The sequence below is a fragment of the Serinus canaria genome, chromosome 14 (genome assembly GCF_022539315.1).
Source record: "Serinus canaria isolate serCan28SL12 chromosome 14, serCan2020, whole genome shotgun sequence".
NCBI classification, from domain to species: Eukaryota; Metazoa; Chordata; class Aves; order Passeriformes; family Fringillidae; genus Serinus; species Serinus canaria.
Genome location: NC_066328.1, coordinates 11276335 through 11299579, shown reverse-complemented (window position 1 = coordinate 11299579; position 23245 = coordinate 11276335). Strand labels below are relative to the sequence as shown.

Here is a 23245-nt window from a genome sequence, read left to right as displayed (position 1 = left end):
TCACCTTGTCCTATCTCTGTTCGTCTACATAAAAAGTTGTCTCTTTCATACAAGCCCCCTTTATAAGCCACTTTTATTAAGATGGGAAAGCAGACTTGGGTTCTTACAGTGTGGCCTAACAAAACTCAGTACTGGGAGCGATCGTATCACCCACGGGGAAACGGAGGGAAAATCAAAATTCACAGCCCTTCTGTGTCCCCAGGGTCACCTGTTCCCTCATGGCGCGGGGGGGGCCTGCCCTGTGAGTCCTCCCCAATTCCCGGAGTAGAAATGGGAGAAACCGGGCGTGGAGACCGGACCGGGGGAAGGGGATCATCCCCGGAGAAGGGGGTTCATCCCCGGGGGAAGGGGATCATCCCCGGGAAAAGGGGTTCATCCCCGGGGGAAGGGGATCATCCCCGGAGAAGGGGGTTCATCCCCGGGGGAAGGGGATCATCCCCGGAGAAGGGGGTTCATCCCCGGGGGAAGGGGTTCATCCCCGGAGGAGGGTCCGGGTGCGGCAGCTCTGTGCCGGGCGAGAGACCGCGAGGCCAGCGCGGGGGGGGCGGAGATGGCGCCTTGCCGCGGCGGGTAATGGCGGCGGCGCTGAGGGAAGGGGAGGGAACAGGCCGTGAGGGCAGCGGCCGCCCTGCGCCATCGCCCCCCGCCGGCTGCGGGAGGGAGAGAGGGAGGGATGGGAAGGGAAAGGAAAAGAAAGGCGCCGCTTCCGCCACGGCGGGGCGGGCCCGGGCGGAGAGCGGCGGCGCGGCGGGGCTGCGAGGCTAGGGGCGGTGAGGGCCGCGGCCCGGCGGGATGGGGTGGCTGTCTCCCTGTCTTTCTCAGGAACAGGCTGGTGGAGCCGGGGTGGAAAGCAGGGCTTGAGGTTTCCCCCTTGGTACCAGCTATCCGCGTTAGCGGGGCCCCTGTCGGAGGCAGCGGGGCCATGCGGGGGCAGTGATGCCATCGCTGCCGGGCTGCGAAGCCCCCCCCAGTCAGGGATGCGGGTTTGCACTGAAATTAATTTAACCCTGGGTATTTCGAGTTATGGGAAGGATTCGGTCTTTTTGTAGCTCGTGGTGCATGTTTTTTAATCTAATGTTGTCACACTGTTGTTTTGTTCTTTTTCGGAAGCGATGGAAGCGAGTCCCATCGTGACGTCCAAGCAGCGAGAGGAGGTGGTGCACGGGGTGCCGACGGAGGTGGTGTGCACGGCCTTCTCCAACTCGGTCCTCGTGGTGGTCACACAGTACGGCAAGATGGGCACCATCGTCTACGTGGACCCCAACACCATCGGCGACAACGTGGGCAGGCCCTCGCTCACCACGAAGGTGCTGCTGGGCAAGGATGAGGTGAGGTGAGAGCGGATGCGAAGCGCAGAGGCAGCAAGGATAAGGGGGAAATGTAGTAGGTGGGGCTGTGCAAGTTGCCAGGGAGCTGATGAATCACAGCAGTTAAGCAGTGTTTGAATAGTGATAAGATTAATTTTAAAATGAGGAAAGAGGGGCTCATCAGAAAAGTATGTGTGCTCGTCTGCTCTTGGACATAAAAGTTTAACTAACTGTGAGTGGTTTGGCGATCTGTTGTTTTTATCCTACAGGATATGGATTGCTTCTGCATGTTTATGGAAAGTTTGATAAAGCTCTGTTGATTTAAGGGTTGCAAGATTAAATATGCAGCCATTGATAACCTTTTTGGATTTCTGTTCCAGTCAGTTTGTTTTCCTTTTCAGGTCTGTTTTGCCACCCCCATCCTCCCCCATCTATTACAGCCCTATAATGGACTTTAGTTGCCCACTCCCAAGTGTGCCTGGCAGCACCTTCCCGTGATAAAGTTTAATTTGTTTTGCTTCAACAAAATGAGGTTTTTATCGACTATTTCACAAAGCTAGAGAGAAAGCAGAAGCAAATGTGTTTCTAAAAGCAAAAACTGGTCAAACATTAAAACAGAAAGTTACAGACCTACAAGATTATGAGGCTTTCCATCAGGGTTGAAGCTATCACATATTACTTGCTAGCTTTAACTAGACAAGCTATAGCAACACAAGTTCCTGATTCTATCCATGACTTCCCCTTGTGGAGTTCTTTTTCTTGAGCAATAGCCTTCCCTTTTTGGGAGATATTTTGCTTTCCCTGCTTTGATATCTGGAAATGCTGACCACCTCCACTCCCAAGCTTATTTTGGGTTTTATTTGGAAATGGGAAGTGCTATGTTTACTTTGTTCCATTCTATTTTTAAATAATTTTAACTAACTGATCTAAAGTTCAAGAAAAGTCTTTCACTAGTTTGCTGCTTTCCTGCCTGTCACTGCTAACATCATTCTTTGGGATGTTGCACACTTCCAAACAATAGCTAAAATCAAACAAACTCATCCTTCTGACAGAGACACAGCTCTGGGTGTCAAGAAACCCTAGAAAAGCTGGGTGGTTCAAAGCTGTGCTGGATGAGGTTAGACTGGGCATGAGAAAACACCTCTTCACCAAGAGTGTGGTCAGACACTGGAACAGGCTTGAGGTGGTTGATGCTCTGGGCCTGTCAGGATTTAAGAGCCATTTGGACAATCCCCTGAATAATGTTTTAACCTGAGCTGTGAGTTGGTCTGGCAGTTGGGCTAGATGTCATTGTAGGTGCCTTCCAAGTGAAATAGTCACTGTTGTTCTGATCTATTGTTGTTAAAGAAAGCTCATGGGAAAGGTTATATCCCTTTTTTTACCTCCTTTGGCCTCACTACTTATTTCTGCTTTTCATGATTCTGTTAAAATAAAAAACATGTCTGTAACACCAGGCATACAAAAGCTTTTGTATATAACACCTTTTGGGGATCTCTAGGAATTACAAAAATAACATGTTTTTCAGAGCTTGTCAGTGGAACATCCCCTCTTCAGAACCAGTTTTTAAACAAAACTGTACTTGCAACCTTCTTCAGAAACCTGGCTGTGAAGGAAGTAAAGGCATTTAGATCCACAGCATTTCATATAATTTAACACTGGTGCTATAGTTCAGGTGGGAGGATTATGGAAGGAAAGATTCTCCGTACAGAGTTTCCAAGTTTCCCAGACAGTGCTGAACTCAATTCAAGTGCAGCTCCAGTAAAGTTGTTTCAGGGTGGTGTGGGTGGCTGGCACACTCATGGGACCCAATTCTTCCCTTTTAAGCTGGTTGAGAAAGTGCTTCTTGAAGTTCACTGTCCCATGGCTTGCCTTTGCTGACTGTGTTGGAACTGCTCAGTCTGAGTCCAGGATCAACAGGTTCTCCACGTCACTCCAGGGCTCTTCCTCTCCTAACTCCTGCAGGAGGACTCTCCCATCTGTACGAGTGTACATCTGTATCCCTTTGCTTTTCAGCCCCTCGTTCATGTTTGTGCCAAAAACCTGGTGGCATTTGTGTCGCAGGAAGCTGGGAACAAACCTGTTCTCCTCGCCATGGCTTTAAAGGACAAAACCATGGAAGGAATACAGGCTCTACGAGAAGTGATCCGAAGTTGCCAAGTGTGGTGAAGTTGTGCCATCTGGATTCAAGGAAATGATCCTGAGCCCATGACTCATCACCACCTATTTAAAAGGACTCGAAATGAAAATGATGGAATGTCTTTGTGGTGGTTTTGGACGTCCTGAGGAATTTCATGAATTTTTCTCTACTGTGTAGAACATTTGTGGGTTTTATTACTGGGGCAGGTTTGCAAGTCCACATAGACAGTGGTGAGACAAGCGCAGTTGTCTCAACATAGGAGAGGAGTGCTGCTTTTATCATGTTGGGTGGATCATTTGTTTGGGAAAGGGCTCAGCTCTGCACATGTGTCCTGAGGAGCAGCAGATGCCAAGCTCTGTAGCTGTGCCATACCGCAAAGGGGGAACACCCAGTGCAGAGGGAATAAAAGAAACATTGTCAAATCAAATTTTACCTGTTTTCTTTTTTGCTTTGTGAGAATCACTTAATTGAAACACAAGCCTTGGTAAAAAATCAACATTTGTATAATGGGAAAGATTATCTTGCCTTTTCACTCTGATTTTAAAGAGAGGCAGATCATGACGCTCTGCAAATTTCATGAAAGCTGATGTCAGGGTGGAAGACAGGAAACCAAAAGAGTGGTAAGAAAATAATCTCTACCAATGGATTACGTGGTACCAACACATTGGAGAAACGGAACACCCATAGGCTGATCACCTGCAATGAGCATCTGTCTTAGGAGATGTGGGGACAGATGGTTTAAGGGGTTACACAGGGTTGTTTCTGACAAGTAATTTACAGAAAGTGTCAGATTATGTTTTATGAACTCTTGCAAAGATTAGTAGCGAAACTTTTGCCTTTTGCTTGGAAAGCATGTTTGTTTTTACCTCTTGTAATAAACAACAACAAGTAGTCAATTTTTAAGTGAACTGTTAAACACTTTTGTCACTTATGAACTTGACAGCACAGATGGAGGCCAGGTCTTGGATTCTGGGCAGGGAGGAGTTGTGCTAAGACCAGTCAGTACAGTAGAATCAGCACAGAGCCTGTGCCTGCCCCACCACGGTGATCCAGCTGCCAGGTCGTTCTGCTGCTAAAAAATCCCCTAGAAGTAGAAAAGCAGAAAATGGATTTGAAAGGACTCTTTTCTCTGAAGTAAGAGTTATTTACAGCATTTAAAGGGATTGTGAGAAATGAAACTATCTTTTAAAAATACGTTCAAACACTGCAGGCTTCCAGCTGCCCTTGACAAGAAACTTCATCTAAAAATAATTTTCTAAACTGTGCTTCCAAGAATCAAAGATTCGCATCTGTCAGAGCTATAAATTTTTCCTCTTTTACACTTCCCTTTTTTTTTTTTTTGTCTAGGAAGGCTGAAAGAGGCATGTGGAATTCTTATTGTCAATCTTGGCTTGCTAGTAAGGATTCTCTCCTGACACAAAACTGAGGCTCTTACTGTGTCCATAGCTCCAGCAGCTTGAGGAGAACATGCATGAATCAGCAAATTGGATGGAAATTGCATCTTCCACTGTGGTGATACAGTGGCATACCACTGCTGTCCCCCAAAGAGCTCAGTGTTACTACCTAAAAGCCAGGCCCAACTTAAGTACCTTTCCTTCCTGGCTGTGTATGTGCCACCTGGTCTGCATAGGGGGGTGGGTAAGGAAGAGCCAGGACAGACTTACCTTGCTGCCTTTCCATATGCAATAAATTACAGCACAAGCAATTGGTCCTTCGACTTTGCTCCTCTCTTCTGCACAATAAACCAAGGGGAAGGCCTGCTCAAACAACAGGCACAAGGTGCCACCAGCTGTCTGCCTTTTCGTCACCACTCTCCTCCCGGTAGGCATTAATTCCCAGTTGCTGGGAAAGCTGCCTCTGCCACCCAGGCAGGGCTCTTGCCCTCGGCCGCAGGACGTGCGCTGGGCGGGGGGCAACGGCGTCGGGCCGCGGCTTTCCATCCGTGTTTGCTTTCCGGGCGTGGGAGTCGAGCACGGCGGACTGGAAAGGTAAGTTGGGTAGCTTTTCTGCGGGAGACAAAGCCCGACCTGCTGCTCCAGCTCCCGCGGGGCCCGGGGCGCAGGGAGGGCGCTGGCAGGGTGAGCCGGGCACAGCCAGGGGGTGCGGGTAAGGTAAGCGGGGCGCTGACGAGCCCGGGGCACAGGAGGGCAGGTGGGGGGCTGGCAGGGAGAGTGGGACGCTGGTGGGAAAAGCAGGATGCTGGAGGGACCCGGGGAGCAGCGAGGGCGAGTGTGGCACTGGTGGGAGCCGGGGAGCAGCGAGGGTAACTGGGGCAGCGGCAGGGCCCGCGGCCAGCAGGCGGGCAGGGCTGGGACGGTGTCCGGAGGAGGAGTCTCCAGCGGTGCAGGTGGAGGAGGGCACGGGGGATGCAGAGGCAGGTGTACGGCAGCCAGACTCCCTCCCGGAGGAGCCCCAAAGGGTGAGTGGGGCCCTGGGGGGTGCACAGCGGCTGGGGGAAACTCCGCAAATCAGGGTTGACCCAGCCATTGATTCTGAGCACCTGTGGCAGCCGCTGGGAGGGCAGAGCCTCCTCTAAGAGCCCTGTGCCTGCGTCATCCGCTCCTCCAGATGGGCTGCAGAGAGGGCTCGGTGCTGCCGTGCCGCGATTTGGAGCTGTGCGCTGTAGGTCCTTCCCCCCAAGTGGCCTGATGGTGGTGTGGAGTGGCTGGTCCTGTCAATAACCCGAGTGTCCCGGCTTTATCTGGGAGCAATCAGGAGGAAAGGCATGTCTCCTGCTCTGGTGGGGCTAAGCCTGGATGCTCCCCGCCCCAGAATATGAGTCAAGGATCTCAGAGGTGCTGCTGGGGGGTGGCGAGGGGTCACCTTTCCCTGCTGACTTGCTTCACCCTACAGGGGGCTGCCACTAAGCTGGGGATTTGTCCTAAGTGCTGCAGGTTACAGGGAGGGATGTGAGCTGGGAGTCTGGGCTCTGGCAGCCTGCAGATGGAGGGGAATCCCTGGCAAGGTAAAATGCCCCATTTGCAGATGGCCTACCCGAACACAAGCTTCACTGCACAGTTTATCTTTTCAGTTCTCACTTAGCATCTCTAATATCCCAGGGAGTGCATGTAACAGGTAGACTGTATGGCAGGTACCTGCAAGGTGTCTGAAAACAGACAGATTGGATATGGCTCAGTACGACCGAGGAGCTGAATTTTGCAGCTGGTATTATTCCCGGTGTCTCCTTGCTGCCTTTGTTTTGGAAGCAAATGGCTCTCTAACTGCATTGAATTGCCTGACTACCTTGCACGGCCGGGATCTAATTACCTGTGGAGCTGGGAGCCCTGTCTGTGAGCGGCACCGAGACTTTTGCTTTTAATGACTTGTTCTGCAATGTTCAGAGTTTGGCAATGTCGGGGAGGCTGCCAGGACTGGCTGTTGGTGCCACCGTGCTCACACCGCGATGGCTGGGAAAGTTAATAAGAGATGGGATGTCTTGGGCCAAGCATCCATGGCACAGCACTGGGTTGAAAACAGAATAAATGGATCTAGTGAAGAGCACAGCTCTCTGCCGTGTCTTGAGGAGTAAGCTGGATCACTAGAAAAGTGAGTAGAAAAACACAGCCAGAAAGAGTGAGTTTTCATCCTGCTCTGTCATGATGCTCTGGCAGAGGCAAAGTGTGGCCAAATGCCATTTAGCCCCAGCCAGCAGCAGGGCAGCCCCCAGAGAGATTGATGAGTGACTGGGGAGCGAGGCACAGCTGGACTCTCATCTCCTTCCCTGTGCCACGAGCTATCTCCGTCCTCCTGTTAATGTTTACAAGGCAGGTCCGGCAGCATCCAAGTCTGTCCAAAGACCAGATCCCGCCCCGGCTTTCCCGGGATCCTTTTTCCTGCTGGCTGGGGCAGGAGCACAGGACGGTGTCAGGGAGGAAGAACGCGGCTCCCTGCTGGCTGTGTAACAGTATCGGCCCCGCTGCTGTCCCTGCAGCCAGCTCCAGCTCCGCTTCCCCACTCGCAGCGCAGGTACCTCGGGGTGAGCTGCTGGGGCCTCGCCAGCTGCCGCCCGGGCATCTCCGCTTACACGGACTGCTGCCAGGCGGAGCCGGGGAAAGGTATTTTTAGGGCTGTTGATCTGACACCAGCTGAGTTTGCTCTCCTGTGAGGCTGGGGTTCGGTGAGAGGGCAGAACAGGGAGCTGCAGGGTCAGCTCTTGCTTTGGTTTCAGTGTTTAATTGGACCGAGGTCATTCCCTACCGCTCTTATCTGTGGCAGATATTTTTGTGCTTCTCTCCTGTTCATGCTTACAGTTTTACCCCAGGCAATAGTTACCCAGAAGCTAAAATATTTGTTTATTAACAATGTTTTGAGAAGCATCTATATTGTTAGAGTTCAGCTTGCAGGTTCTTGGGTTTTTAAACCACTATTGTTGGACTTGGGAAAAAGCAGCTTTCCATAGATTAACAGAAAGAAAACCTAAACATGGCAGTTTGTGCATCTGTTGGCCTTGAGATATGAAGCTGCCCTATAAATAATCACTTATTATTAGGTTGGTCCTTGCTGTCTGTAACCACAGGGTACACGGTGTCCGTATGCCCAGCCATCCTCTGCACCAGGAATGCTCAGTGCCTTGGGGCAGCCAGCTTTGAGGAGCACACACCAAGCAGGGAGATGCCATAGCACTCCTGCATCCCCAAAGGGCAGCAGCTCTGCCTCTGGCATGGCAGACTTGCTCCCTTGTTCTTAATTTGGGTGCAGAAGGGACTGCTGGCTGTCCTTCAGGTCTTGGGGTTGGCACTACTGGCACACTGACACCCCCACAATCCCAAAATAACTGGCTGAAGAATGTGGGCGACACCAAATGCCTGGTTTCTTGGGCAGCCCCAGGCTTTGCCCCCAGCAGGCCACACATGATGAAAGGAGCCAAACTTGGGGGGTACTTGGTGTTTTCTGGGCTCCCAAGGAAGATGACACAAGTGTCCTGATGGCTTGTTGGTAAGAGACTCGTTATTATTCTGGGTGAGGGATTGGTTTAACCCTTAAGTCTCTGGTTTCTGATGGAAAAGATGCACAGATCATTCCCTTTCAAATGGGAGTGATTCCTGAGAAAGCAAGAAGCAAAGCTGGGAAGGAGAAGAAGTGTGTTTTTTGTGAGACATGGGAACTGCATAGACCTCCTCAGGGAAAAGAGGGTCTGCTCCTGAAGGATATTTGCATTTTTCTGCTGGGAAAAGCAGACTCAGTGATGGCAAAGGGGCTGGTTTGGGTGAAGGACACCCTGGAAAACCCTGGGGAGGAGATAAACCTCACAGGAGGTTTGTTCATGCTGTGTGGGCTGGGAAATCTGCTGGGACCTTCCCTGTCCTGTACCACTCCCCTTCCCCCTCCCTCTCTGCAGATGAGTAATGCCACACGTGCTGTGCCCTCTCCGTTGGCACCTGGCACACCAGGGCCTGGCACAGCAGCCAGGCTGGCCTCAGCCCCACCATTCTCAGCTGTTGCCCTGCTTACGGCTGCCCACAACAACTCCCAGGAGGATCAGCAGCTTTTCCTGACCACGACAGCAGCACAGGTCATCTCTGGCATCTTCGTGTGGTCAGCACTCATCGTCACCTTCCACCAGGTATGGGCTGCAGCAGAGGTGGGGCTCAGCACAGGGGTTGACATGAGAGCGAAACTATTGATTGCCCCCAAGTCCATTACAAATCACTCAGCTCCTGGTATTTCTTCCTGTTGCTGCCCAGAGGTGATATCTCTGCTGTCAGGAGCCTGGTGCTGGCAGCTCATAAGGATGGACTTTGCCCACAGTCTCCCCTGGCCAGAGCCAGGAGAGGCTGCAGGGTATTGGCACTGCCCAGAGGCAACACCCAGTGGGGCATTTTGGGTGTTTGGGGTGCCCAGCACCAGCTACCTTGAGGCATACCCCGAGTGGGCATGGTGTAGGGGGCTCTGCAGGTCCACACTGATGAAGACGGGCCCAGGGCAAGCAGCTGTCTCCAAGCACTGGGATAGGGCTGCACAGGGGAGGGCACATTCTTCACACAGTCCAGGGAAGGAACCTGATTTCCACATTTTTTCATGCAAGGGATGGGCCCAGGGACTGGGATGGAGCCTGTTGTGTGTGTTCACTGCAATGGGTCTGTGGTGGAAAGCTGGCAGAGCTCTCACCCCAGAGAGGAGGGTCAGCACAGCACCCCTGTGCCTTGGGGGTTCCCATCCTGACCTGTGGCAGCCACAACTCTGCATGCTGGGTACTTTGCAGATCTACACACACCTGAGGAATTACACCATCCCCAAGGAGCAGCGCTACATCATCCGCATCCTCTTCATCGTGCCTGTCTACGCCTTCGACTCCTGGCTCAGCCTCCTCCTCCTCGGCAGCCACCAGTACTATGTCTACTTCGACTCGGTGCGGGACTGCTATGAAGGTGAGCACAGCATCTGCTCAGCACAGAGGCTGAAGGCATCCTGCTGACCTGCCTCTGCAGCACCTTGGGTTGTGAAGTGGCAAATCTCCATTGCTTTCGCTTCCCACTCTCCTTTCCTCCATGAAGAAGTTTTCCCCTTCCTTCTCTGCTGGCAGCAGGGAGGGAATACCCCCCCACACAAGCAGGAGCTGCTGCATTTCAGACACAGGCTTGGAGGGACCCCAGCACCACAGTCCTGGGAAAGAAGTTTTCTGGCTGCCTGTGGGGTAGAAGTACAGCTTCTCTAAAACATGAGGCAGATACACCCAAGAAATTGGGGAGTTGGGGTGTGTTGAAGTGCAAGGGAAACTTTCAGGATTAGGCTGTTTTTCTACCTTGGTCCTCTCTTCCTCAGGAACTAAGTTGTGTGGGCATTTGCATTACTTCAGGTTTGGTGTATATGAAAAATAAGTGGTGAGGATGTCCAAGAAAACTGTTTAGGACCTGCTGCTTGTTGGCCACCAGCCATTTGTGCTGCCCCTTAGCAATTTTGAGGTACTTCCATGCAGATGGTCCCTGGATGGACTGTGTGTGCCCAGAGGAGCTGCTGTGTCTGTAATGAACTCTGTGCACATAGTGCAATGTGTCTGACTCCATTTGGAAGTCAGATAGATTTGATCTGCTGCTCCTCTCACTGGGCTCCCACCCACCAGCATCCCAAATCTTGATGCAGTGCCAGGTTGGATGAGGAAACACCTGAGCAGGAAGAAATTTGAGATGAAACAACCCCCTCCAGGACTTCCATCAGTCCTGCTGATCCTGTCTGCCCTTGCCTTGGCAGCTTTTGTGATTTACAGCTTCCTGAGCCTGTGCTTCGAGTACCTTGGAGGGGAGAGCACCATCATGGCAGAGATCCGAGGGAAGCCCATTGCGTAAGTCCCAGCATCCTGTGAGTTCATCCTCCACCCACTTTCCCCACCCAGCACCCCCTTGGCATCTCCTCACCTTCTGCTTCCAGGTCCAGCTGCTTTTATGGGACCTGCTGCCTTCAGGGTATGTCCTACTCCATCGGGTTCCTACGCTTCTGCAAGCAGGTGGGTACCCTGTGGGGAGCATTGACTCCACTTCCTCAGATGAGGGCTCTCAGGGCGTCAGGTTCCTTCCCCACTGCCCTGCCAAGGGGGCTTAGCTTCATTATTCACTTAAGATGCTGGATTTGGAGGCTTTTTTCCTCTGAGAGAGGCAGGTCACCAGCTTGCTGGCACCTGGCCAGCAGCAAGGCTGCTTGCTGTCCTTGCCTCTGACTCACTGCTGAGTCAGGGTCTCCTCCCACTGCAGAGCTCAGATTGCCATCTCTGTCCAGTCCCAGGTTAGCCTGGATGCTGTCTCACTCCCCAGGACTGCACTGTGGGCTGAATCCTGTCACCTGACTGTCCCCCACCTCGGACTGGCTATGCTGCCTTTTGAGAGCTGCCTTCTGGAAACCCCACTCCCTCACATCTGCAGACTTTGTGCTGGTTCATATTTCACCCCAGAGCACTGCTCTCTCCTCTGTGTGTGTCCCTGGAGCAGAGGGGTGGGATGTCCTGCTGCCCGTGGTACATCGTGTCTCTCCCCTGTGCAGGCCACGCTGCAGTTCTGCATTGTGAAACCCCTCATGGCAATTGTCACCATCATCCTGCAGGCATTTGGGAAGTACCACGATGGAGACTTCAAGTGAGGATGCTGGGTGGGGCTGGGGGAGGTGAATGGGAGGGGATGGATCCCTTCTCCATCACCAGTGTGTCCTGCCAGTCTCCCAAGGAAGCTGCTCCACGGATAGTGAGAGCACTGTGAGCCCAAAGTGCTGAGGAACAGAGACTCACTGCCCCCAAACAATAAAGGGACAAAAGTCCTGTGAGCCATAATAAATAAAATAATAAATTAAAAAATAAATTAAAAAATAATTAAAAAAGGTCCCACCAGCAGAGGAGAAACTGTTACCTCTGCCCTGCTCCCCCTCCTGGGCAGTGTTCTCCCCCACAGCAAAGCTATGCACCCTCCCCTTCCCCATTTGATCTCTCTTTGCCCCCAGCTGCACTTTCTTTGCTCCCCACAGCCCAAGGCAGCAGCTCTCTCTCTCTCTCTGCCTGCAGTGTCCACAGTGGATACCTCTACATCACCATCATCTACAACTTCTCTGTCAGCCTGGCCCTTTACGCCCTTTTCCTCTTCTACTTCGCCACCATGGACCTGCTGCGCCCATTTGAGCCAGTCCTTAAGTTCATCACCATCAAGGCTGTCATCTTCCTCTCCTTCTGGCAAGGTGGGTCCCACCATGGATACCCAGCTCTTCTCCTCCCACAGCCCCACCTGGATCAGGAGTGGAGGAGCAGAACTGATCCCTCTCCCTTGCCCCACACAGGGACACTGCTGGCAATCCTGGAGAAATGTGGGGTGATCCCTGAAGTTCAGATCATCGATGGGAAGGAGGTGGGAGCTGGTACAGTGGCTGCTGGCTACCAGAACTTCATCATCTGCATTGAAATGTTCTTCGCTTCCATTGCCCTGCGCTACGCATTCACCTGCCACGTCTATAGGGAGAAGAAAGAAAACTCAACAGGTAACTCTTCCTTACTTCTTCCTTTCTGCAATGACTAAGGAAAGAGGAAACCTCCCTTATTTTATTACTATCCTATTACCAATGGCATGCTAAAAGCTACAAGAGGAATTTCTTTACCCTGTACTCCATGCATTTCTTCTCCCTCTTCCCTCATGACACCCACTAAAACAAAGGGATAAGTAAGGAGACCTTGGTGTGGCTGGGCAGGATTAGGGGACGGTGCTATTACCCACATGCTCTTGGAGAGGATCTATCCTTTGGAACATGGAGCTGGGATTGCCTTCTTTCTCCTTGGAACTTGGAACCACAAGCTGACGTGGCCCACAATGAGCCCCTTATCTCAAATTTCTAAGTGTCTTGGACCACTTGTACTCATTGATCGTCTGCTGTCCCATCACACTCCTGCTCTCCCTGTTTTGCAGCAAACCTCGCCCCGATGCAGAGCATCTCGAGTGGGCTGAAGGAGACCATCAGTCCCCAGGACATTGTGCAGGATGCCATCCACAACTTCTCACCCACATACCAGCACTACACCCAGCAGTCCATGCAGGAGGCAGAGCGCAAAGCACCGGGGGACAACGGGCACGTGGCCTCCAAGATAGATGGACAGAGCAGCAGGAAGAGCAAAAACATTGAAAAGAGAATGCTAATCCTGTCAGATGAGGAGCTGTAGGAGGTATCAGAAGAGAAACTGACACTGAAGAGCTTTTAACCCATGCAGAGGGGAGGTGTCTTGGGGCTGAGACAGCCTGGGCTAATCAGAATACTGAGAAGCCAGGAACTCTATCCAAAAAGCCAGTCTCTCAAAGGGAAGATGCAATAACCCAGAAAAGGTTAAGTGAAATAGTGCCAGCTTCTGCTGTCATGGATGAAGCTGTGTTGGACCCTGTGATGCAGCCTGGGCTTTGCTGCCCCACTGCTGCAGTCTCTCTGCCAGCCCTGTGCCAATGCTGGGGGATGCCAGGCAGGGAGGGGAGCTGGGGTGCAGGACAGACCCGTCGCCCTTGCCCTACTCTTACCTCCAAGCAGTGCTGAGGCCTGAGAGAAATGCTTTTCTCAGCACAGTTCTGCTCTAGTTTCTCCCAATTTGAGTAAAAAATGATCTCCAAGGGCTCCATGGAGAAAACCAGCCCAGGAAGGTGACTTCACTTCACCTCAAAACCCGGTAAAGGTTGAAAGACGTCATTCCTTATTTTTACATCTTTTCCCCTCTCCTTCTCACAGCAAAGCTCATAGAGATGTGTGAAAGACCTTTACCGTGGAGAAAGAGCAAGTCATCCTCTTCTCCCTCCAGATGTGGATGCAGCTGTCCAAGTAACTCCCCTGGGAGTGTGGCAGACCTCACTGGGACTAACCAGAGGTCTGCAGCTGCATTTCTGAGAGCTGCCGGTGACAGAAGTGCTTGTTTATGTCTAAACCAGCTTATCTCTGAATGGATCAGAAGTTAAAAGGGATTCCAGCTTCCTTATCAGAATCTTTATTAGGGAACCAGACTGTGACTGGTGGTGGTAGGAATTCACTTACTGGGAACTGTCTGTTCCTCCTAACCCTTCACTATTCCCCATCCCTGGGCTTTGCCTGACCTGTGGGAAGGCAAGCAGGAGCTGAGCCCAGCTGGGTGACCATGGTGAGGATATAGAGGTGCTGAGGGATGTTGCCATGTGGGGCAAGACAACAGGCAAGGGAATGTGTATGGAGGGATGCTCTTTGTTTTTAGTCTAATTTCTATTCTCTTGTTATTGAGATGATCCCTGGGAATGAACTTAGGCACTGGTTGGGTAGTTGTCTGGGATGGTAGCTAGCTAGTGGAAGGATAAAGGCAAATATATAGCCTCAGATTTGCAATCATGTGGCAAACAAACCAATGGATAAGTCTTGGAGCCCTTTTAAACACAACTCATAGAATTTGGATCATTTTTTTTCCCTGCTCTTAAGCTGCAAAATGTAAATCACAACATAAAATTATTTATTTTTTTTTCTAATAAACAGCAATTTCTAGCACAGAGCAAGCAAGCATTTTCACTGAGCTCAGCAAGCAAAGCCCACGATCTGCCTGTTCCTGCTATAATGCTGATGCTCTTAAGCTTAACGTCCTCCCTGCCCCTCAATGCTGGCCCAGCAGAAATACCTGCACACGCAGCATCCTGCACATTTTGGCATTCCTACAGGATTTGTGCTCATCTTTTTCACTCCACAAAGAACGTGTGTGTCTCCTGCTTCCTCTCCCTGCACAGCACCTCTTCCACCCCTCACCACTGTGGATGCAGTGGTTCAGAGGTGCTGGATCTGGTTTAGCTAAGCCAAGCCTAGACTCCAACACCAACAAGACAAGCTCTGTTTATTATTATTATTATTGGAAAAATCTTACCATGCTATAGCCTAGACTCCACATGAGCAACCTACAGTTCAGCCAGTCCTGCAAGTCTCTCTGGTCTGAAGGAGCACTGCTCATACCTGCTCAGCTGGTGAGACTGCTGCCACTTTTCCTGCAAGGAGGTCCATAAACAAGAGCCAGATGCTGTGCACAGCCAGGCATTCATCCAGGATCCTGCACATCCTGGGAGCAAGACTGTCCTGCATAGAAAGTGCAGCCTCAGTACTCAGGGACAAGGCTGCTTGGCTTTGTAATGCAGCCAGCACAGAAGCAGGGACATCTCAGCTGAACATCTTGCTCTTCACCCCTCTGGGAGAGGACAGCCACAGCTGCAGGAACAGAGACTGCTCTGACTCCTGGGGTGAGGACAGACTGCAAAGGTGATGATGGCACATCTGCTGGCGTGCTCTCAGCTGCTGAGATAAAGACTTGCACAAGAACACAGCAAGAACCATGGTTGTACTTCATTGCACAAATGATCGACTCCGGTGCATAATGGGCTGCCTCCACTGCTCTGCCAGCAGGTGCAATTCCCAATGCAGACAATAACATTTGCCTATTTATGTCAAGCCCTGATTACTGTATTATATGTAAAACAGATCTTTCTTGCAAGCCAAACAAGGGGGAGAAGAAAAAAAAAAAAAAAAAAGTCAGCTGTGACTCATGCAAGTCAGCAGTGTGATACCAGCCTGAAGGAGCCGTGCTGGGCTGGACACCAGCTGGCTGCCGCGACGGCAACAGCAGGCACCCTCCCTGCTCCAGCCTGGGCCTCCTGCTCGTCCTTCTTCTTGGAGAGGGGAGAGAGGCAAGAGCTGATGGCTCAGGCTGGGCACTGTCACAGCCCTCAAACTCTTAGGCTGTCAAAAGGCATCCATGGGGAACAGAAATGCCAGCGGTGATGTAGGCTGGACGCGGTCTCCTCTGCTCACGCGTCTCCTCCACCTCCTCAACAAGGACACGGGGAAAGCTGGCGGCGAGCACACACGGGTGACCTACACAGGAGCCTGCTGTGCCTGGAGCCACGCCAGCAGGCAGCCCAGGAGGAACAGGCGTCTCTCACTGCCAGCAGCAGGCTCCAGTGGTCGGCAGATTTGTTTTCCCGTTGTCGCTTGTCCTCGGGCTTTCCCCAAGGACAAGGCTGAGCTGCAGCTATCGGATCTCCTGGTGGTTTTTGGGCTTGGATCAGGCAGGTTTACACCTCACTCATGTCAGGGATGATCATTACAGGCATACCTTGCCTCTACACCTGCAGGAGCTGAGGCTGACCTCCCTAAAAGCAGAGGGGGGAAGGAAGGCAGCTGCTGGCACCACAGCAGAGGCAGCTCTCATGCATGGCTGCTCGCTGCACAGCACCCAGTCAGAGACAGACACTTCTTTTTTTGGGTGCTAGCACTCACCAACAAGTCCCTGGGCCCAGCTGCTGACAGGCACCAGACTGCCAGACCTGTGCCAGAGAGCAGGATTTGCTCTTTTGACACCCTGTTCACAGAGACCTTCTATGCTCCTCCCCTATGCATGGTGAACGTTTTCTTTCACTTATGAACCTTCACCTGGCCCATTCCTGATGCCCTTTTCCTCCTGAACTAATGTTCCTCCATCCCTCCAACAGTCACAATTGGCCCACCTCCCTGTCCCCTCTGTTGTCACCAGCTCCTCACTGCAGTGACTCCAGGAAGGAGCCAAAGCAGCTGATGATGCTTTTTTTGCTCAGCACAGAAACTGCCATCACCCTCAGGCTTCACCCACGTGCCTGCTCAGCCAAGCCTGCCTGGCCCCACCTAATGACCATCCATTACCTGCTGACACACAAAGCCTTTCAGCCCTGCTCCTCTTCACTTTGCCCTACCTCTTTAATTCCAGCTCTGGCCAACACACCCATCTGTCTCCAACCTACTACCTCAAAACAGGCCAAGTGTTTTACCGCCTTCAGCTGTTCCTTCAAGAAACTGCCACTTGAAACAGGGAATTAAAGCCAACACAATCCCTGAAAGCTCACTGGAACAAGGTATTACCTTTTTAAAACCCCCAACAGGGAAAAGCAAAAATATGAAGTATTGATGTAAGGGGTTAAAGCAGTTTATTCACAAGCAGTCACACAGGGAAACCATTAAGGGATATTTCACAACCAAAGGAAGAGAGCACTTCCAGACAGGTCACAGTGTCTCCAAGCCACAAGTGGCTTTGCTCAGCATCACAACTACAGGCAGGTGCCTGCTGAGCTGTCAGTCCTGCTTGTGCTAATACAGACAGCCCCTGATTGTGCACAAAGACAGAGCCCCTGGGTCAGGAACAGACACACGCGGTCTGAGCATGGCATCGACCTGACAAACAGCTCGGACAACAGCTATCCCTGGAGCACATTCCAAATGTCCCAAGAAAGCACCACAGCAAGGCTGAGATGGGCTCCAGGAGGTTGGGTCAGATGATTGCAAAAGCCCAAGCTGCCATCCCACTCGCCTTAGCCCAGCCTGCCTCCAAAAAATACATGGCTCACCGCAGCGCCACGGCCAGCCGGGTGCTGGGACAGGCAGCAAAAAAACCCGAGGAAAACACTCCACTGAAGATCAATTCAGGCTCCAAAACGCTGACCATAGACCAGGGCAAGTCTGAAACCAGAAAATGCTTTATTGGAAAGGTACAAAAAAACCAGTCACTGCAGCTAAATTTACAGCAATAAATTACGTTGTGGCTGTCAAGAGAAGTAATGGACACATACACAGGGCTATTCGCCTTACAAACAGGAATCCACATCGCTTGGTATATCAATAATTTATTTTATAATAAAAAAGCAGCACAAAAATAAATATTGAAATGAAATTACTGAGTAACCACAGAGGATAGAATGAGCTGGTGATAAAAAACAACTTAAAACAGAAGACTTCTATCATTAAAAAAATTAAAGCAAGTATCCACCATCTACGGAAACACCCCAGCAGACTGAAATACAGACGAAGGAAAACAAATCCACATTACAAAAGTTTTTCGGTTTTGTTTTGTTTCTTTTTTTTTTTTCCTTTTTTTTCTTCTTTTTTTGCCTTTTTTTTTTTTTAAATAAAAACAATCATGACAATGAAGTTTAAATGATTCGAGAGAGAAAAAACTGCCACCTTCTCCTCCTCCCCGGCTCTGAGCCATCCCGTGGCACAGCTCGCCTCCACCCCGGCCCACCGCCAGCGCCTCGTCCCTCCCGCCGTCCCAGAGCTGCTGTGGCACCCAGGTCTCTGCACTTTGTGGTCTCCTCCTGGCAGATGCAGAGCTGGGCAGGAGCAGAGACGCTGCCTTGTTTCAAAGGGATCTGGAGCTGCCCTGGAGGGAAAGGTTCTCCACTCCCAACAGAGAGCACAACAAACATGTCTACGAGAACAGAGGTGTCCCTTCCCGACGCCTTCATCTTCTCCTGCCTCCCACCCAGCCTCGCTTCCCACGTCACACTGCGGATGGGGAACAACCAAAGAAAGGCCAGGCCCAGGGGAGAGGATCCCAGCACCCAAAAATCAGAGCCCCCGCTCCTCCTCAACAGGATCGGGGGGACAAACTAAGAGGGGCAGAGAAGGGAGCCATCCAAAGTACTACAGCAGAGAGAGGCGGGAGGTGCGGCTGCGGGACGTGTCCCATGCCGCCAGCTCCCCACGCCGCGCTCGCCCTGGGTGTCAGACTGGCAAGTGCAGGACGGAGAGAAAAAAAAACAAACAAAACAAAACAAAAAAATAATTAAAACACAACAGAAACAAACCGAACCCCAGAGGAATGCAACGCGACAACCCCAAGCTGGAGGGCCCTCCACGGAGGAGGGTGGAGGAGCTGGGTCTCCAACGTGATCAACAGCTTTCGGGTCATTCCTCCCTCCACATTACCTTGCAATTCTGATCCCTCTGTGGAAGTTTAGCCAGGACATTTCATTCTCCTCCAGGTCACCACCCAGGGAGCTCTGGACTGGCAATTTCTTTTAATAAAGATTTACAGTATCAAACTTGGAAAAAAAATTATTTTTTTTCTTTTTTACGAAAAATCTGTACGATAAAATGTATATAATTATATATTTATATATATATTTCTCTCTCTTTAAATATTTCCACGTGGTCCTTATGGATATCCAATATGGATTACCTACCATGGCTATGGTATCAACAGCTTTAACAACACCCAGGCCTCTTGTTCTTTATCGAGTGACCAGAGATTTAAGTGCCTACCAGCACTAAACTAGCAATCACTTGGACAAGCCTTTGGCACCCTTCCAAGAACTTGAAAAAAAAGAAATACTTGGCCACAAGGGAAGTGCCACATAAAGATATGTTTCTCAACTCATTCCAACAGCAAGAAGACCCCAGGAACAAAGTTCAACCTCTGTCCCCTTCAGTGAGACAGGTCTGATTTCCCCGGAGGGGTGTCAAGGGCAGCCAGAGGGTGTTCCTATCTAGCCAGGAATGTTATGGAGCTCTGGAGCTGTTTTAAAGACTGGAAGCATTTGGGCATTTTCAAGTCAACTGGCCTTTTTCAATAAAGTTTTCATTTAAAGCCCCAACAGTGCCAGGAGTCTCCATTTTGCCTGTTTTTGGAGGCACCTGTAAGGTCTGGGAAAGTGTCCAATGTCTGTGAGCTGGAGAACATGAGAGGACCAGGAAATGACCGTAACATCTTTCTCTTCCTCAGCTTCTGCTGTGGGAGTCAATAACTGGTACTGATACACAGGACATCGATCTGCCTGTTTGGAGATAGGGAGGGAATGGAGGAGAAATGAGGTAACACTAAGTGCCATCCAAACTCTACGTGTTGGAAAATCACTTGAAGGAAACTTCCTGCTCCCCTCCAAAACGTGTGGATCTGGCAGGGGGAACGAGCCTTCAGGAAGCATTTCACTGACACCCTTTCTGGCTCAGTAAAGTCACGGATGTCGATGTTGGGGACTGAATGAGAACCAAGTCTGAGGTTTCTCTTTTCATTAACCTATTTCACAAAGGATCCTCCTGGGAAATCCAGAGACTCCGATGACAAGGTGAAAAAAAAAAGAAAAAGCAAGCTAACAACTTCTTCCAAAGACAAGTAGGGCTTCACTAAATTTCTACCAACTTACTGCCATTCAAGGCAAGACAAAGCCTCAAACAACAAATTATACTGGGTGTCAGATGCCAGTTCACTGTCCTCTTTCCAACAACGGTAGCACTTGATTATTCTCTTTCAGTCCAAACCACTTATGAATTCTCCGTGATCTTTGTTCCAGAGCCCAAATTCTCTAAGCTCTTCTCCTCACCTCAAAACCTCAGCAATCTCATTCTCTTCTCACCTGCATGACAACAGGCATCGTCCATTCCATAAGTCTCTGACCTGCCCTACAAAACACATAGTCCCTTCCGTTTCCTACTTCAAGAAGGAAAAAAAAACAACAACAAAACACACAAACACCAACATAGCTATTTTTTTTTTTTTTACAGTGACCTGGAAACATTCATTGTTTTATCACTGCTGCGTGACAGCAGAATCTCTCCTTTCAGCTTCCCAAATCTTGCCCACTGCCAAGCCAGAAATCCCTCTCCCAAACCACTGCTCAGAGCCAAACAAACAACTGCTCCATCCCAGTTCTTCTGTCCCCTACGTGCACATTGATTTTCCATCCTGCCCTCATTATAACTCACCCACTTGCAAGAGAAAGCATCAAGTTTCAGGGTCACATTCACACAGGTTGTCTGAACACTGAGGGTTGTTCACTGTACTCTTTGGATCCCAAATCCAGCATCTGATGTGCTATGGAGAGGGAAAGACTCTTCCAATCTCCCATCTGACCTCCCCACAGCCCTTCTCTGCTCACCAAGGACTGGTGAGCACAGCTCTCCAGCTAAGGCTGCTCATTGCTAACATACCAATGCTTTTGTCAAAGAGGAGACTAAACTTCTCTCCTCCTGGCTGAATGCTATTGCCCTCTAGTTACACTTCAGTGCTTTAAAAACATCCTTCCAACATCCTCTGCACAAACCCCTTCTCGCAGTGCTGATCCCAGCAGAATTGTCCCACCTTTTCTCCCAGCCAATTCTGCCTCCAACACTAATACGTGCAGCATTTTCCCTCCTCATCTCGCCTTCTCCTCCTCACCACACTGCTCTTCACAGCATTTACTGTGAGCCTCCCTCCCTTCAGCTTCAGGTAACCCAGGAAAACAAAAAGCTGCTACTTCAAGACTGTGGATCATTTGGAAGAAATAAACTGCATAAATATATCCAATTCACAGGCACACCTTTGGGAAGGAGCTATCAGGAAACTTGGGCTTGGAATAAAGGAGGCTGCAATGTAGTTTTTTTTACAGGCCACACAGGTAATGGGGCATATTAAAATATGTAAAATATATATTTTTCCATATTTTAACAGCACGGATTGAAAACAAAAGGTTATTCTTAATGGGTGTGGTCAGACCCAAGCATTTATCTCCATCATCCTCCCACTCCCATGCACTGTTAGCAGGATGAAATCAAACCCAAAAAGCCTATATTCCTGCCCTCATAACATCAGGTGGAAGTGGGGAAGGTAGGGGAGACCCTTCTTACAAGGAGTAGGAGGCCACTAAAGGAAACTCTTTTTCCCATACATTCATCTCACATGATGATTTCTACGGTCCATATGTTTCCCGGCTCTTGAGCATCATTCACGAAGACTCCGGAGGCTCCTCAGGTATCTTCTCCCAGCTGGAAAGCTGCCCACAGCTGAGAGGGGTTTGTGGAGGCAGAGGGAAGGAGGAAGCAGATCTTGCAATTTGTACTGCATACAGAGCTCAAATCCTGGACACGAGAGGTTGATGGAGCCACTGAGTCCAGACAGAAGCAGCCAGTTAAGTTCCCTTTGTAGGAACCCTTTGGGTTTGTTTGTTTTTCTCTTTTCTTTTTTTTTATATTCTTCTGGTTTTTTGCACTTTTGGAAGCGACTTCTTAAAATGCCAATTCTTGCCGTGACCAAGGACTCCGGAACAATGCATAAGAGCCTTATCCCCTCCCCTCTGAAAGGCTGCTAGTTCCCCCCACCGAGGGCACTAGGAGGCTGCTGAAAAGGGCACAGAACTGGATGAGATTTCGGCTGATTTCACGATGGTGATGACACTGGTGGTGGCAACTTTGGTCGGGGTAATAGGCCCTCGCGCCACAGTACGAGCAAAGGTCTGGAGTGCTTCGTACTTGGAGCGCAAGGCATCCAGCTCTAGCTTCATGCTGCTGTTTTCTCTGGCCAGCTTCTCCACCTCTTGCTGCAGCTCAACCCGCTGCCTCTCGAGCTCCTCTTTCTGAGTCACACGCTTGATGCGGCAGCTGGCAGCGTAGCCCCGGTTCTTCAGCGTGCGCCTCCGCTGCTTCAGACGGATGACCTCCTCTTTGGTGAGACCCCTCAGGTGCTGGTTCAGCTCCCGTACGGACATTGACACGAGTTCATCATCACTCAGCACTGGGGCATTCTCTCCTGACTCCTCCTTTACCTGCAAATACCAACAGCACAGGGGTAGCAGCAACCCGACATGAGCGGATGCTCTGGGCGGCAGAAGGAGAAAAGGCCACCCCTTATCAGCGTGACAACCCTACCTGGGAAATACTCCTGATGTGCTGTGGTGAGCACAAGCTCCACTAAAACATCTGGGTTAAACATGGCAGAGATCTGAGCACTGCAATTTTCTGTGTTTGGGTCACCCTCTTACGACAGAGAAAGCAGTGATCTTTACATACCCAATGTGAACCCAACAGCAAGGGGATAAACGTAAAGTCAGCTGAAGCCTTTTTGTGTGAAGTCCTTTGTCAGGACCTGGAATTCATAATGAATGCCAAAGATGACACCTTATCCCAGCATTATGCTGGGACACCAGTGCAGCATCTCAAAAGCAGAATAGCTGCTTCTGTGCAGGGCTTAATTCAGCATTTTGTGGTTTTTCGTTGAAGATTGCTCATTTGAGTTGTGAACAAAACCAACCATGCTTGGCTTCAAGGACTGCCTGATTTGGTTTTGCTGGGGCACAGCATGTAATAACTGAAGTTACATGAGAAAACCACCAAGGCCTTGCTCTTTCCTCAAGCACATTTGCTACCATCATTATTTTCAGACTCAAAAAATTGTTTAGGCTGAAAAACACCATCAATATCACTGAACACAGAACTTTTAAGACATCATCCTTTTGTCTTTTCAGAGTCTGCAGGACATATGGAATGAAGAGCCAAAACACTAGAAAGAAATTTCAACCACGCATGAACAGCCCAGGCACAGAACACCATCAAGCTGGTTTGTCTGAGGCATTTACTGTCTCATGGATGTGGGAGACACCAGCTGAAAAAGTCCCTTCCCCAGTGCTTCCCAGTCCTGAGAGTAAAAGTAGTTCATTGCCAAGACTGTGAGCACTGGTTTCTGGATGCTGCCAATACCTCCTGTAGTCAGAACTCTCTTGAACAGCTGCTGGGATATGCCAGCCTCCATGCCATCCCAGAGACTTCAGGCCTCTTTCTGGGTAATGCCAGCATTCTT

The 23245-nt window shown here is 50.4% G+C and overlaps 3 protein-coding genes and 1 long non-coding RNA gene across 16 annotated transcripts in view; 2 read left to right on the top strand and 2 right to left on the bottom strand.

The window, feature by feature from the left end:
• The first annotated feature begins 489 nt into the window (after positions 1-489).
• Positions 490-5072, top strand: PSMG3 (proteasome assembly chaperone 3). Of its 6 annotated transcripts, none has more exons than XM_030229701.2 (3): positions 490-570; positions 1111-1328; positions 3321-3871. In XM_030229701.2, the coding sequence occupies exons 2-3, from the start codon at positions 1113-1115 to the stop codon at positions 3471-3473; spliced, it is 369 nt and encodes a 122-aa protein (XP_030085561.1). In that variant the 5' UTR covers positions 490-570; positions 1111-1112; the 3' UTR covers positions 3474-3871. The 6 variants fall into 6 exon arrangements, with proteins under 6 accessions (XP_030085561.1, XP_030085563.1, XP_030085560.1 ...); XM_030229703.2 differs by lacking the exons at positions 490-570; positions 3321-3871 and adding exons at positions 680-770; positions 4792-5072 and having other exon boundaries at positions 1111-1333; XM_030229700.2 differs by lacking the exon at positions 490-570 and adding an exon at positions 680-770.
• On the bottom strand, positions 4337-5248 carry LOC108962307 (uncharacterized). The gene is made up of 2 exons (XR_001990836.3): positions 5109-5248; positions 4337-4528 (listed from the first exon to the last, which is right to left on the bottom strand). It is a non-coding gene; the product is annotated as an uncharacterized LOC108962307 (long non-coding RNA).
• A 73-nt stretch (positions 5249-5321) lies between these two features.
• Positions 5322-20164, top strand: TMEM184A (transmembrane protein 184A). Of its 5 annotated transcripts, none has more exons than XM_018915883.3 (9): positions 5322-5432; positions 8783-9007; positions 9647-9812; positions 10633-10723; positions 10810-10885; positions 11416-11507; positions 11927-12096; positions 12196-12393; positions 12816-20164. In XM_018915883.3, exons 2-9 carry the CDS (start codon positions 8783-8785, stop codon positions 13064-13066), a joined length of 1269 nt encoding a protein of 422 aa, XP_018771428.2. In that variant the 5' UTR covers positions 5322-5432; the 3' UTR covers positions 13067-20164. The 5 variants fall into 5 exon arrangements, with proteins under 5 accessions (XP_018771428.2, XP_018771426.2, XP_018771425.2 ...); XM_018915881.3 differs by lacking the exon at positions 5322-5432 and adding an exon at positions 5435-5550; XM_018915880.3 differs by lacking the exon at positions 5322-5432 and adding an exon at positions 5442-5555.
• Positions 17373-23245, bottom strand: part of MAFK (MAF bZIP transcription factor K) — a 14277-nt gene continuing 8404 nt past the window's right edge. For all 4 annotated transcript variants that reach the window (XM_030229695.2, XM_030229698.2, XM_018915886.3 and 1 more), the window contains exon 3: positions 17373-22214. In XM_030229695.2, coding sequence (XP_030085555.1) covers positions 21780-22214 — 435 coding nt within the window. In that variant the 3' untranslated portion in view covers positions 17373-21779. The remainder of the gene's footprint in view (positions 22215-23245) is intronic.

Excerpts from the sequence above, each read along its gene's own strand:
- TMEM184A (XM_018915884.3), top strand. The coding sequence starts at position 7,120 with ATGAGTGACTGGGGAGCGAGGCACAGCTGGACTCTCATCTCCTTCCCT. Across the intron at positions 7,411-8,782 it reads CTTCCCCACTCGCAGCGCAG|ATGAGTAATGCCACACGTGC; the intron begins GTACCTCGGGGT and ends CCCTCTCTGCAG. Across the intron at positions 9,813-10,632 it reads GGTGCGGGACTGCTATGAAG|CTTTTGTGATTTACAGCTTC; the intron begins GTGAGCACAGCA and ends TTGCCTTGGCAG.
- PSMG3 (XM_030229701.2), top strand. The coding sequence starts at position 1,113 with ATGGAAGCGAGTCCCATCGTGACGTCCAAGCAGCGAGAGGAGGTGGTG. Across the intron at positions 1,329-3,320 it reads TGCTGCTGGGCAAGGATGAG|CCCCTCGTTCATGTTTGTGC; the intron begins GTGAGGTGAGAG and ends TTTGCTTTTCAG.